The sequence below is a fragment of the Symphodus melops genome (genome assembly GCF_947650265.1).
Source record: "Symphodus melops genome assembly, chromosome: 18".
NCBI classification, from domain to species: domain Eukaryota; kingdom Metazoa; phylum Chordata; class Actinopteri; order Labriformes; family Labridae; genus Symphodus; species Symphodus melops.
Genome location: NC_136708.1, coordinates 13,591,235 through 13,606,710, shown reverse-complemented (window position 1 = coordinate 13,606,710; position 15,476 = coordinate 13,591,235). Strand labels below are relative to the sequence as shown.

General features: G+C 41.9%; 1 protein-coding gene across 3 annotated transcripts; it reads left to right on the top strand.

Annotated features, from left to right (window-relative positions):
- The first annotated feature begins 5,282 nt into the window (after nt 1-5,282).
- Nucleotides 5,283-15,098, top strand: arpp21 (cAMP-regulated phosphoprotein, 21). Of its 3 annotated transcripts, none has more exons than XM_079367825.1 (20): nt 5,283-5,523; nt 9,068-9,230; nt 9,348-9,507; nt 9,631-9,669; nt 9,775-9,840; nt 9,933-10,038; nt 10,221-10,359; nt 10,634-10,771; nt 10,857-10,956; nt 11,071-11,166; nt 11,249-11,286; nt 11,401-11,457; nt 11,833-12,023; nt 12,634-12,762; nt 12,848-12,957; nt 13,091-13,165; nt 13,265-13,423; nt 13,553-13,655; nt 14,395-14,498; nt 14,650-15,098. In XM_079367825.1, exons 3-20 carry the CDS (start codon nt 9,349-9,351, stop codon nt 14,803-14,805), a joined length of 1,965 nt encoding a protein of 654 aa, XP_079223951.1. In that variant the 5' UTR covers nt 5,283-5,523; nt 9,068-9,230; nt 9,348; the 3' UTR covers nt 14,806-15,098. The 3 variants fall into 3 exon arrangements, with proteins under 3 accessions (XP_079223951.1, XP_079223952.1, XP_079223950.1); XM_079367826.1 differs by having other exon boundaries at nt 9,345-9,507; nt 14,398-14,498; XM_079367824.1 differs by having other exon boundaries at nt 5,286-5,523; nt 9,345-9,507.
- The last annotated feature ends 378 nt before the right edge of the window (nt 15,099-15,476 follow it).

The window sequence follows — 15,476 nt, the reverse complement described above, 5'->3', positions numbered from 1 at the left end:
GTTACATTCAAACCGTATAGAATCTATTTTAATTTGCTCTTGTAACAAGAGAAACATGTGGAAGAGTTCATTAGTTCATACTTATTTAAGCCTCTCCCACTGTGACTGTACAAGAAAGAACAATACAAAAACATGTTGTATAATCTCTAAAGGGCTGTTTTTGTCAAATTCAGTTCAAACACCTGTAGTTTAGTATCCAATTAGACATGAGCAATGTTACTGTGTAGTGCATAAAATAAAACAATTACGTGAAGAGCAGAATTAAAAGCATCTTTTATATGAATCATATTTAACTCCGGTGAATTAATGTAATCATATATCAATGAGTCTTTTAACATGATATACACAATAAACAGTAAGCCTTTCCAATGTAAAGAAAACACTGCTTTGTTTAAATGTGTGTTTTTAAAATGTAACTTTGTCAAAATAGTATCTTTCCTGTGATCTCTTCATAAAAACGTGGATCTCCATTTATGCTTTAACTCGGACTGCATGTGTCAAATGAATTAAAAAGCCTTACACTCAGCAGGGAACCTCATTTGAATAGAGATACTGGAAGTCTGCTGCAAAACATCATGAAGGCCATTTTTCTTCTTGCCGAGCCATAGTTCACATGAAAACAAAATCATAAAAATTATGTATTCTTAATTAGAATTAATGAAGCCTAAAAAAAGAGACTGCGCTATGGCGTCTCGCTCTCGTAGAGAAGCAAAGGAGGAGGTCTATTTGTCTGTTTCTTGTCTTTGGCTGTCTAGTCACCCGGCCACATGCTCCATCATAGTTTAAATATTCATAGCCTGCTCTCTGAATATTCATGAGGCCTGCATTAATATTTATGAGCTTCACTTGTTGAGGTGTCACTCGATCTCTTGTACACACATGCACACTTAGACTTTTACACACTCTGATGATCAAAGGAGAAAGCTATGTTGAGACGACGCAAATTCAGAAGTGATGGTGTAAGATACTCTGGTGCTGGGATGTCATGGTGAATAAAAACTATGACCTTCAGATGGTATTCAAACTACAACCAAACACCTCTTACAGAGTACTTAAAAATATATAATGCCTTCCGAGTGTGTTTGAAGTAGCGGTAAACTAAGCTCCAAAGTCACGAGTTTAGATGTTTCAAAAATGACAGAGGCAATGAAAGCTTCTGAATAGCTTCCTTTATACAATGCATAATGAGTGGCATTTATCTTCTTATAAAACTTTTAGCAAGACAGCAAGTGATTACATTACTTTTTTACAAAATGTTGATTCAAAATTAGGACATTACATTGATAGGACCTTTATTCCAAATGTCTTTGTGTCTTTTCATTTGAATGGCAAACCATGGGAAATAAAAAAGTTCTGTTTTAGTCATTCAGAAATTCACAGGGAAAGAACAGCAACATTCTGTATCTGTTCAGCAAAGTGAACTGACTCCTCAGTTTTATCTTTGCAGATGAATATCTTCTGTTTGTGGATTTAATTTACAGTAAGCTTTTATGATTAAGTTTCTACCAGAAGAGAGTTTACCCTCCACTGCTACCATGGTTTGGAGGGCCTCTCTAAGCCCACTTCCAGTAAGATCTTTAAACAGAAATATCTGCACCTCACCAAAGCTGTAACTGATGTAACAGTATGACACACACAAACACAGTCAGCTGTGCGCTCTCTAATAAGGTGGGTTTATATAACATGCCACAACTGTGCCGGTATTTCCGTGCATGCGCGACGGGAAACGAGCGCCATTTAGTCTGTGTGCATCGTGCACCCAAGCCAACCTTGCTGCCAAAACCAGCAGACAGCAGGTGCAACTGTGTGTGTGTGTGTGTGTGTGTGTCCTTTACAGTTCTCTTTTCAGAACACATTTGAGATTATGTGCACACCAGTTGTCTTTGGATGAGTGATAAAATGTTGTACCTAATTTTATTTGCCTACACTTGATGTGACATCTTTCCTTGTAAGTCAATGAAGCATGACCAACTTTTGTTTGTGTGTGTGTGTGTGTGGGTGTGTGTGTGTGTGTGTGTGTGTGTGTGTGAGAGAGAGAGAGAGAGAGAGAGAGAGAGAGAGAGAGAGAAAGAGAGAGAGAGAGAATGTGAGCAGTGATACATACACATAGCAATGTCTGCTTGCTTTCAGATGACGCACATCCTGAGACCTGTGCTCAGTCATCTCTGTAGTTTGTGGTTATAACATTGAGTCTGTTTCACTCCCCAAGAGATCATATGTGTTGAGTATGTTTTTGTTTTTTTATACAGTTCATGCAGCTGTTTCAAAGGCTAAAAGACTATGAACGTTTCAATAACACAACATAATTATTAATTAAATATTTATTATTCATTTATAAATCTTCTATTAATATAAAGTACAAATAGTAGCTCAAGAGAATGTGACATTCACCTATTTTTATAATAATGAATCACAAACAACTCAGTTCTGGATCCTCAGGAGTAAATTTATGTCTTTGGGAAATAAATGAGAGACTGTCAGATCTGATCAAATTCTAAGAATCTGTCTGTAACAAAAACAGTCTGCTTTCTTCTCTGCTAGTTAATTGATTTACTCATTGTTTAACCATGGGAGCTCTTTTCTTCTTGCAGTGGAATAATCTGACATAATTGGTTGTTTTCTTTTCGTTAATGCTGAAATCCATTCTGAGATGCCCTTGACAGTGTCAGGTTCAATACAGACATAAAGTACTCCAGGAGGTGTGTTAAAAAGTTTAGACCAGTAATTTATCTTGGGACAAAAGATGAAGCAGTGAAGAAGTTTGGCCACCTCCAGGCTACATTTATCTCACATCTATGGTTACATCTTGTGTAATTTTGTCTTTGAATAATGGTGTCTGTGAATGACTTTGAACTGAATGAGAAACGAATGAAAGGAATACGAATTGGTCTGCTCTAGACTTGATACTCCTATCGCTGCACAGATCTGCATTTCCACTTAAATCTCCTATTAGTTCTGGATTTCTTTCATATGACTATTTTTTAAAAACATATGGCAGGGCCTCAACAAGTTATTTCTTTTTTAGACAAGACATGTCACAAACAGAAGGTGAAGTCTTTTCAAAACAAGCTGTGTGGGTGTGAGGGTAGCTTTTTATTTACCAAAACTGGACAGTTTTAGGAAGCCATAATCAGATGAAGGAACAGTACATCTACCAATGACAATACATTTACAAATGTCCTTCAACTGTGAGAACTCATTACCAAGTGAAGGTGAGTGCAGTGTGTGTCAATAAATAAATTGTTTATACAGAATATCTTTTTTGTAGCAGCTAAAAACTGCTGTCAAAATCAGCACACATTACTGAGTGAAATAGACAAAGAAGACACATTTTATGTTGTTGGTGGAAGAATTATCATAATGCTTGTCCAAACCAAATCTTCATTTGCTCTCAGGTTCCGAAGGAAATGTGGTAATGTGCTATGATAAAACTAACGGAATACATTTATTTTGGGCTTAGTTGTAACCAGATACAAGATACAACAATAATTTGTCATTCACTGTGAAATAGAATAGAAGTACTACAGACTTTAAAGGAGGTCAACACGGGTTTTTTTCTCAGTAAAAAAGATTTGACAAAAATTCTGTTTAAGTCAGCCCCTCCTAAAGGTCTGGAGCACTTCCTGTGTTGTGACGTTTTACAGTGTTGCTGTTAAAGATCTTATTGTGTGTGTTTCAGAAAACCGAAGATCAATGACGCTGTATAACTCATTCAAAGGGTAAAAAAATACTCTCTTAGCTCTCTATATGCACTGAGGACTTTCATAATTCATGTTGGGTTATAGCACAACCCAGTTTGGTTTGGGTTTGAGACATTGGGAGATACTTGTGCCCTTCAATAACATAAATTCATATTGTTTTTAGTTTGTTGACATTGCTAAGCATCTTAAAATTTTGCAGTTCAGACGTAAACCCCACTTTCAACTTTCATGATCAGGTATACTACTAAGAACTGCTACTTGCACCTTTATTAAGCCTACCCCGCATCAGCAGTTTCAGGTGTTAATAATAACTTTAAAAACCAAGTAAATCTTTACTCTGATGGTCTTGTTTACTTTTGTAGTTCATTGAGAAGCATCAGTATTCATTTTGGTCTATAGCTCATAACCAGCTTCATTCTCCCAACAGGAGCTTTAAATTCATCTGGAATTTTTAATATAAAAAAGAATTTTAAATGTTCTTGCGGCTGGTGGACAAATTTGGATGCATTTCTTGAATATATTTACCAACAGTGTTCAGTACACATCTCCTCAAGCACTGTGCAAAACTCCAATTCTTATACTTGTTTATTTACTTTTGCCATCTTTTGACTTGTGCATCACAATTGAGGGAAATATTGTACTTTTAATCCAACACAGTCAAGTATCAATGCTATTTATAGAATACGCAACCCCACAGAAAAAGCAGTTCATATTAGCTCCACCAACTTCCTACACTGATGGCCAGTGCAAGCAGAGGTGCATAGAGCTGAAGGGGACCCCTGTCTCCCACTTCATCCCACATCGTTTTTTCATTCTATTTTTGGAAGACATAAAGTATATGACTACTCCAATTTGTTTTTGCATAACTGCACAATCCAAAGGACATATTTTAGTTAAATATATATATACTAGGCAGGCTGCATGCTGTGCTGGCAGCATAAGAAAACCATGAAGAGCTGCCTGCAGTTTTTATCAGAAAAGAAAATCCCACTATCTTTCGCATTTTTATTGCTGCTTAAGTGGCCTATATCACATATAATTAAAAGTAATCAGATCACAATACACACAATGGCCGGTAGGCTACATGAACATTATTTTTTTTATGTAGGCCTAATTTTAAGAGTGTGTACTAGACAGCAGTATTAGCTGGTTGAAGAATCTTTGCTTTTAATAGTATATTAAAGCTTTTAAATTCCCGATGTTAATGTGAAAACAAATTAGCCGTCAAAAAGCAGTAGACTATAACATCTTATGACACCCATTGAATTGCGATGGAAAATACAGAAAACCAAATAAATACAAAGTACACACACTTTGTTATGATATTGTATTGATATTTTATGGTCATGTAGGTTACACTTGCCCACTTGAGTGAAATGTGCACTTCATAGTATTTTTAGCTTTGATAAAGAATAAAGAGAATTTCTCGCAGTGTACACTTCAGTGTTGGAGTCAGTTGTTATTTAATTTCAGTAGTAAAGGAGATATAATTGAGTCGTATAGCGAGATGTAAGACAAAGAGAGACAGACAGTTTAAGGAGGAAGACAGGGACAGAGATAGAGATGAGTGGGCTGCTGGTTGGATGGCTGGCTCTCGTGCATTCCTCGCGTGTGTGTGGGCGCGTGGCTCTGGGTTCAGAGCCCTCCTCCTCCTCTCTCCTCCCAGCTCCCGTTCCTCCCCTCGTTGCACCGACAGAGACAGGCAAAAGGCGGAGGAGGAGCGACGGACCTCACAATCAACAGACGCAGGGTGTACAGCAGCCGGTCGGTCGGTCGGTCGGTAACCGGCAGAAGCCCACGGAGAGGAAGACATCAGTTCACGGTAAGATAACGGTCACTCTCGCGCTGGCAGTTGACGCAGCATTGATTAGCTTGATCAACGGTAAACTCCGCGGGTTGACGTCGACGCTTCTTGGCTTTCTACTCACGCAGTCACCTCATACTTTTATCACTGAGTCAAGAGGTGTGAGGGGAAAAAAAGAAATACAAAGAAAATATTAACAGTTTGAACTCAATAGAGAAAACGATTAAATGAGATCGAACTAGCTGTGTCGCTGAGCGCAGCTTCCAGTCGCCTTTTCCCGGGTTCTTCTCAGCGATGCCGCTGAATGAAAGACAATTTTCTTTTTAATTGTGTCTGTGTTTGTGTACACAAAAAAGGCAACAATACTCATCGCATTAATTTTGTGTGTTCTCATTCTTGTTTTTTTGCCTGTTAGTGTGGAGAAATGTGAGTTTAAAAACTGCTTTTAAGTTGTCTTTGCTCCCTTTAGTTTCATAAAGGAAAGTCCCACTTTGTAGCTTCAGCACTGAGTTCATGTCAGTGCGGTTACATGTCCGTATGCTGCTGTCCACATGCAGCTGACAGCACGGTGAAGTCCCGGAGCAGGAGGTCCGCTCCCTGCCTGCCCCCGGTGTGTAAAAATAGCCCCAGTGTGTCAGCTTAGCCCTGCTCACGGTAATGCGACACATTCACTCAGACGTCGGTTTTCTGAACTCAAGAAAGAGAAACGAGATCGCAGAAGCCCGATGTCACAAACTGTCCCGTTATGTGGGTCAACAGGATGCTGCAGAGTTGAGCATGAAGATGTCACCTTTTAGCCTATCGCATCAGTTTGAACTTGTAACACAGTGGGGATCCTGATACAGACTGAGCCATTAACAGTTGTGATTAATTTGTGTGAACTAGCCCTTTAATAAAAGCAATTCGCACCCTGTACTGTCTGTGTATGCAGGTATTTCCACCATCTCAGCTGTAGAGCGTCGCAGCTGTCGCACCCACAATCACCCTGGTTATAGTGCTGTGGCTGCCCAGGTGGGGGAGACTCAAAGGACAGTGTAACCTAAATTTCACAAGCGCAACCTACTTTCTTTGCTCTTTTCTCAGGGTGGAGGGTAAAATAAGTTATGTCCTGTTTTTATTTGATGCAGCAGTGTGTGTGTGTGTGTGTGTGTGGGGGGGGGGGGGGGGGGGGGTTGTTAGAATAAAACCTGCGCAGGATGAAGATATTTAAGCGTTCAATGCAAAAGGTGAAGGCGTACAAAATACACAAACATAATACATTTGTATATAAAATCTTTCAAAACTTTATGAAGAAAAAGGGGAAAGAAAGCCCGATCACAGGCTCTGGGGCTAATCATGTAGAGATTATGGGTAGATAGCTTTTCAGGCTCCAAGTTTGCCACGAAATTTTAATTATCATTTTAATCCAGAGAGACCTCCTCTCTCAACGTGTTTGTTTCTGTAGCTGAATCCTTGTCTGATGAGCTCTGGGCTGAGGGAGAAACCATAAAATCCTGTTGTTGTTTTTTTTTTTTTTTAAATTCATTAGCTGTTTTCGAGACACAAAACAAACAGCTTTGTATGGCATTGGCAAAGACTATTTCTATATTTTATTTGGAAATGTGAATTCAGAGCAGTGTCTTTAGAGGCAGTACGATGCAGTACAAAGGGCAGAGTACTGAACTTAAGTTTGCAAAGAAATCAGTGTTAGATGATTGATATTTACAGCCCTGGTATTGAAATGTAAATTTTTCAGTGGTTTTAATTACAGACAGGATTCTTCAGGGCACTTGATGTAACTTGGATTAGCTGAAAATGGTCATCTAAAGGAGCTTTTGGATACTTTCCCCCTGGTCTGCCTGTGTGTCAGTGTAGATGAGCCAGGCGGTTTATGGCTGCAGAAGAAACGTCTCCTGGTGAGTAGGTGGCTCCGAGGCTGAAGGCTTCAGGGAGAGCAGCAGATGGATGAAGATGTAGCGGGTACTGGCGCTCCCTGCCTCCCGCCGCCATCCGTCACGCGCTAATGATCGTGTCACACCTTCTCCCCGGGCGGGCGGCCGCTTCTGCAGCGCTCAGCTCAAAAACTAGTAATACTGCTCAAATCCCCTCTTCACGGCCTTCGGCTGAAAAGACCGGAGACAGACTGCTTGGCGAGCCTCTTTCACTAATTCTCCAGTTCTCCATCGCGTTCCCCTCACCCCTCTTCACCTTTAAAGTCCCTGCAGACTGTTTCCTCATCTCTCTTCATCCCCTGCATCCCTCGCCTCTCCATCCATCTTGTTTTCTCTACAGTGCATCTGCTCCACATCGTTCTTCTCCATTCTCAGTACGCTCAGATCACGTTTCTGCTCTCTGCCAACGCTCGAAATCCGCTGATGATGATACAGTTCCCCACCTGCAGACTCTCTGTCGTTTGTTTTTAAAAAAAAACAATCTTTGATTCTTGTGATCAAAGGGGATGTACTGTTTCTCATCCCTGGACTCTGTGAGGGTCAGGGGTCAGGGTCAGTTACAGCACAAACACATGGAGCCTGTCTGCTTCACAAAAAGACACCTCAGCAGGAACTAACCAACAACGCATTAGGGAGTCATTATTTCCCATAGAGTGTTTAAACGGCTTTTTTTTACTTCCCATTGCAGTATGCAGAAGCTGAAGAAGCTTGGATAGTGATTCAGATTAACTTTAGTGTCTTTAAAGCTGTAAAAAAAAAAGTATCACATACTATCACATAGGGTTCTACATTTAAACCTGATAGTCTAATTAAATACCAAATCATGAGGAGATTTCAGATGCCACTCCTACACACAATTATACAATATTATCCTGGGGGGAATTCTGCTGACATGAATCGTGTTGCATTGTGATGGTATGGGAAGTAAACGCCACTTTGGTTGCACTTGACAGGGTTTTTTTTTTTCCATCATCTCCAATCGGGTGTTAAATAACCATGTTATGGGACTCGATGTCCTCTGAGCTCGTTATACTGTCCCAGGTGTCACAGGAATAAGTGTCCCCTTGAGCTCTGTTGCGGCAGTATGTGTTCCCACTGAACGCAGTCGGCTCCTTTCTAAAAGATGGTGGAATGCCACTTCCTCTTTTGTGTGTGTGCGGACGTCTTTGGTCTCGACTGTGTTCTCACCACCGGGATCAGAGACTCAGCCTGGCATTCTCGGAATATCAGTGCTGGCGGATCGGATGATACTCTTCACAGCTGCTGTTTCTAAGAAAAGCCTGAGGACACACACACACGCACACACACACACGTACATGAGACATGCATCCACATGAGCTGCACACATGTAAACACACATGCAAACACCAGATCCATGCACACAGTGCGACATGTTATTGTCACACATCCACTTTAATCAGCAATCAATTGTCAGCCCGGAAAAGATTTTGGGAAGCATATGCAAACCCCCCCCCCCCCCAAAAAAAAACCACAGCTTCGCTTGATGTAATATCCAGCAGCTATTCTTCGATGCTATGGCAACTGATTGATGAGCATGTGTGTTTGTGTGAAAGTGTAGAGGCATTTCTGTCGAACAATGACCACTAACACAGTGTTTTCAACCCCTTCAGGCTGTGTTCTGTTGTCCAGTAAAGCGCCGGCAAAGCGACGAACAGTAAAGAAAAGCGAGTGCGGGTGGAGAGGATAATTGCATTTCTGGCTGCCCCGTGGGAACATGGGATATATGACCTCATCATTCACCTGCGAGGCTCTCCAGTAAACAACTCCAGATAGGTAGAAACGGCGCAACACAGACACTCTCTCAGAGGCAGATGCAAATGACACACAAATTCAGACTTCATTTGTGTAAACACTTAAGGAAAGCGTCATGTCCATGTTTTTGTTTAGAAGAATGACTGAAGTCGCTGTAGAAACGGTGGACGTCCTCCTAAAACCCTGTGATATGACATCGTATGACATCATCAGTGACTCGTCCCCTCCGCTGTGTCCGTCCCTCTGCAACCAGGAGGATGAAGAGTGTCAGCATGACAGTAAGAAGCTGGAGCAGCAGGTGAGGCAGACGAGATGAACCCATTTCTTTTTACCATCATATGAATTTACCACGTTCAAAACATACACCGCTTTTCACGTGTTTTTTTTTTTTCCTTTTTTGACAAATTGTGTTCTCTTGCAGAAAATGTGCAACCAGGTGCACCCAAAGAAGAAAGTAAAGGTAAGCTAAAATAATTCAGCCTCTCATTATTCATTCTCACTGAAAAATCGATTGCTTTAAACTCTATGAATTTCTAACAACTCTTTGCTTGTGTGCATATTTCAGGCCAAAGGAAAGTTAGTGCGGAGTATAGCTGTCTGCGAGGACTCCTCCCCTTTTGAGGAAACCAAGGTAGCACACATACAAAAACACAAGAGTGAGCTCGCCATCCCACTCTTCATCATCACCGCTCTCATATTACTCTTTATTTTCATCCCTCTCAGGCATCTCCGGACGACTCATCAAGCTGCCATGACAACGAGAGGACTTCCTGTAAGGAGGAAGATCAGGAGAAGAGCGCCGATCCAAAGAAACATCCACTGTCCAAAGGTGTGTTTGTGTGTGAGATTGAGATCTCATAAAACAGAGACAACGGAAAGCAAATAAAATGTAATAAAATAGGACTCACTGCCTCTATTTAGATGTATTTCTCCTGGGGTGTTAAATATTGCAGTGTGTTTTTATCTTTATTATAACCTACCTGTCTGTGTCCCTGCTTATGTTGCTCTCAGAGTCCAGTGTGGAGTACACCGACTCCACTGGCATAGACCTGCACCAGTTTATCGTGGAGACTCTCAACAGCAACCCCAGAGACCGCATGATGCTGCTTAAACTGGAGCAGGACATGATCGACTTTATCACGAGCAATAGGTGTGTGGAGGAAAGTGCATGACCACGAGACCTTCAACAAGATGTTCATCTGCTGAAGGAAAACCAGAAAAATCCTGTTAATGGATACAGTTTAAGGCTAATTAAAGACCTGATTTAGTGCATCGATCGATATATTGAGCCAGTTATGTAGATGTGATTGTGTTTGAGTCACCAAGGATGATGCTGGACTCGAGCCAAGATATACAACCAGTCTCAATCTGCCCCTTTTATTGCCTTCTGTCTCCTCCCCCCCCCCCCCCCCATTTGATCCTAGTCCCTTTAAAAAGTTCCCTCACATGTCGTCCTACCACCGTATGCTGGTCCATCGGGTGGCGGCCTACTTTGGCATGGAGCACAATGTAAACCAGACAGGCAAGTCTGTCATCATCAACAGGACCAGCAGCACACGCATGTAAGCATTTATAATGTGTCCTTTGAAATCCTTCCTTTTGGTGTTTCATTGTGTGGTAACCGTTTGTTCTGCTTTCCTTTGAAAGACCGGAGCAGCGTTTTTTGGACGAGGTGCATAAGGAGAAGGCAGAAGATATCCATCAATGGAAAATTATTTTGAAGAGGGACAACAGCTCAGACGACCAGGTCTGTCTGTCCTCCTGTCTCTAATGTGGCCTGTTTCTGTTGAGTGTGCTCTATAATTGACTTTCATCACATGCTTTCTGCGTTTCAACCAGCTCCTGTTCTTGTTCCACACAGATCAAACTTCACCCTTTACGGGAGAAGCAAACCAAGTCAGTGGAGGAGAGAGAAGAGGAATACCTAAGAGTACGTGACCGAATCTTCAACAAAGAGGTGAGAGAAAGAGAGACATACTTCCAGATATGACATAGAGACAGAAAGGACACTCACTTATTTCTCCGATGCGCTTTCACAGCCCCATTCTACCCAGGAGAGTGCTCATGCAGAAACCAGGTAACCTTGCCTGCAGTATATTCTCTCCATGTACCTTTTCAGCTTATTATATTTAGATGAGAGCGTTTATATATGTCTGTGTGTGTGTGTGTGTGTGTGTGTGTGTGTGTGCAGGGCTGTGGAGGAGTACAATCCATATGCTGAGACCCAGAGGAGACGGCAGCTCTTCAGGTAGAGTGCTGTCTGCACAGATGTGAAATCGTTTATCATCTTAATCCGGTCAGCCTGGCTGCACCAGAGCTGTTCAGTGTCTTCTGCGAGAATACAAAAAGAGGACCTAGATTTGTTTTGTTCTTTGGTAACAGAGTTAACGATTCCTGGAAATGTTGTTTATTATGATAACTAATTGTATTAATTGCTCTTCAAAAGCTTCATTTTGGTGGGGGGGGGCAAGAACATTTCAGGGGAATGGACCAAAGAACAAAATGATCTTTTTTTTTTTTTTTGGAAGGCATGACATTTGTTTGGTGAAATCCTCAGCTATTCATAATCTACATCAAAACGACTGCTGTCTTGTTCTTGTTGGATCCTGGATGCGCCTCACAGAAGGAGTCGTGACAGCTCAGGCTCCAGTTGGACAGGCAGCAGCAGGCAGAGCAGCACTGAGACTGACTGTCGCTACAGCAACGATCCCCGACCTTGGAGCAGCACAGACTCTGATTCCTCCTACCAATGGACAAGTCCTGCTCCGAAACACCACCAGCCTGTCAACCCCAGCTGGGACTCACGTGGTTCAGGTGTGTCAGAGGGATCTTTTACTGGCTTTTCATCACTTCTTTGTCTCACCTCCAAGGTGTAAATTCAGCTGTTGAGGGTGAGACTCTCGCTACCTGTGTACTAGAAAACGTCTTCACAGATCTCCACACCACACCGAACTCGAGAAAAATCGCTGTTTATAAATCACTTCATGTTCTTTATTCATCCGCATCTAATTGACAAAGAAAGCAGTGCAAGTTCTTCTGGTGTGAAAATTTAAACTCGGTCCCTGAACCCTCACATCAGAGCTGTAAATTTTCACACAACACCTCCAGTCGACTCTGCATGTTCAAGGGAGGCAAACGCGTCACAGCCGAGACTGCTCGAAGAGACGAGACAGTATGCTGTAATCACAGACAGGCGGTGAATGTTGAGAATTTTATCAGACAGTTGAGTTTGATAATCTTCTTCTTCTCTTCGTCTTTATTTCCCCTGAGCTCACAGAACACACTCTTTACAGTAAGTCAGATGTATTCACTGTTTCCTATTGTAACGGTATCACCAGAAATGTGAAAAAAGGCAATTTCCCTTTAAGAATAAATGAAGGTTTGAAATTTAACTTCTCATCTTCCATCCTTCCGCCTCTCTCAGGCTCCATCTCTCTCTACAGATTACCCTCTGCTTGTCCGCATCCGGCGTCTCCATCGATTGAAGAGCCTGCTGCCTATGTCGTGGAGAACGGCATCCCGCCTGGAAGCATCCTGGTAAACCCACAAACTGGTAGGTAACAAAATCACACACACACACAGCTAGAAGATCACAATCAACACAAACATTGTTCACACTCAATTCTCTGACCTCTCAGGGCAGCCTTTCCTGAACCCTGACGGATCCCCTGCTGTGTACAACCCTCCAGACAATCAACAGCCAATCAGGAGCCAGACACAGCTGCAAAGTTCTCCACCACAGCAGCAGGTAACGCACGCACAGCACACACACACACACACACACACACACACACACACACACACACACTGACAGCAGGAAGATGCAGACAAACGTAACTGTCTCTTTTTGTGTCTGTATCTCTGTCTCATGTGTCTCTCAGGTGATTCATTATCCGCCTGTGTCTTACGCGGCTCCACAGATGTTGCCTGTCTCTCCCTCACAGACATACTCTGCAGTATGTACCCACTGTACAGCCAACAGCTGCTTCACGTGCATGTCTTTTCACTGTTCGAGTGTTAATGTTCTCATTGACGTCCCATCTCTCGTCCCACAGACTGAAGATCTCTCCTTGCGGTTTCCTTCTCTGAGCTGTCAGTCAACAGCTGAAGCTCCGCCTATCTACCCTCCCAGTCAGGGTTACTTCTATGCAGCTCCTCCCCCTCCTCCTCCTCCCCTTCCCAACCCAACCAGCTACTGCCAACCCTCACCTCAGGTACACATCCACATGTGCTTTTCTTATTTTTAAACATTTTATGTATTCATCTTATCCTCTATTAAATAATTTGAAAAAGTAATAATAAGAATAAAGATGGTATTTGTCTTTTCTGTTTTTCTTTTTTAGGTGCCTATGTATTACTATGGCCAGTACCCTACCTCAGTTCAGCACCCATGCAAACCTGTGTCTCCCAGACAGCACATCCTCAGCCAAGGAGTACAACCTACAGGTACTCCCCACTTGTGTATCTGTATCTGTTTGTTGGTGTGTGTGCTGGAGACTGACTCTTACCGTGGCAGTAGAGGAGGGGGCCGTTACACTGTCAGAGATGTAGTCTGAGGGTCTCACAGTGAACCGGTCTCTTTTCCTGCTGCTTCTAGTCAACAAAGCCACGAACATTTCAAGACTGTGTTTTGTTAGAATATAAACTAAAGAATTGTTCTGACTTAGCAGGAATCATAAAAAAAAAAAGACTAAACAGCCGTTTAAAAAAAACTGTGACGATTAAAACGCAAACTGGAATCAATCCAGCGGGAACAGAAACAGAAGTCAATGCATCTAAACCAGTGTTTGCCATTCCCATGGACGGTGTTTTGTGTTTTATTCATTGATGTATAAAAGCCTAAATGATTGCAACGAAACCATCACTACCACCACTTCTGCATTATTTAATGTTCTCTTTATGTGGGCAATTCATAAAGCCCTTACACGAATAAAAAGAAATTAATCGATCAGTGGGCGATAGAGAAAACTCCAACACAGAAGAACCCAATGGGAAGAATATTCTTATTCAGCTAATATTCATAGTGTTCTTATTACATCTCTTTTCTTTATTCATAATAACTACACTTTGCATTTAGCTTTCACTGAACAGATTGCAGTTATGAAATTAATTTATAATCATCTTTTAATATGCATTTATGTGTGTGTGTGTGTGTGTGTGTGTGTGTGTGTGTGTGTGTTTGCAGCAGGCTACGCTCCTGTTGCAGGGGCGCAGCAGTCCTCACACACTCAGGCCCAGGCTGTGCTGGGGACCTACTCACCGATGGCCTCTCATCATAACATGGTTCAGGTATACAACAACAAACAAGCACCTAGAGGTCTCGTTTGGCATCATCCTTCAGCACACTCGGCCCCCAGAAGAAGCGTTTCAGTTCACAAAGTGCATACGACAGCAAAATCTTCCTCCACCTTCATTTCTTTTTTTCTTGTTCTCTTTGTAGGGAGACGTCTCAGTGTCCTACCCACAAAGTAAAGTTGTTAGTGCGGTGGGTGGAGAGGCGGGGTACTGTTGCGTTCCCCCACCCTCCCACTACGGCAGCTGCCATCCTTCCAGCTGCACCAACCTCAGTGGCACGGCCTGGAACGCACAGTACTGATGGCGCCTGTAAGGACAGGGAGTGATGATACTTTTAGTTCTTGTGTGAACTCACTCACACACGCAAACACACACACACACACACACACACACATCCACGCACATGAAAAAAAATGTCCTACTGTACCAAAGCTTAATAGTATATATCAGAGCTGCTGTATTGAATGCATAATTTATATACACAAATGGAGTTTTATATTGATATTAAATTATATATTGTGTTTTAAGGAAATGCACTGTGTGAAAAGAATAAACTGCTGTGGCTAAATTGATGATGTCACATTTCTATATTAACCTGGCTCTTTGTTTCCCTAAAATGTTAATGATGTATCAGCTGCAAGTGGGTGCAGGCGACACATACACACTCACCCATACTCATTCAAATAAAGAAAACGACTTTGTGAGAATAAACTTCCCTTCACACCAGTGACACAGTCATGATGTGTGCACTGTGGGGAAGCAGAGATACAGGTTGTTAACCTACCACTGAGATTAAAGATGTTCATTCTTTATTGAGTGAATAATTGTTCTAACGAGCAAATGAAAGATTCTGTATTAAAATAGGGATCATTTAAATTTAGGCTTATTAAGAAACCCAGACGCTCACACAGTTTGAGTCTAAATTTCAGCCAGTAAAGAAGACGAGCAATCATATTCAGGTTTTCAGACTTG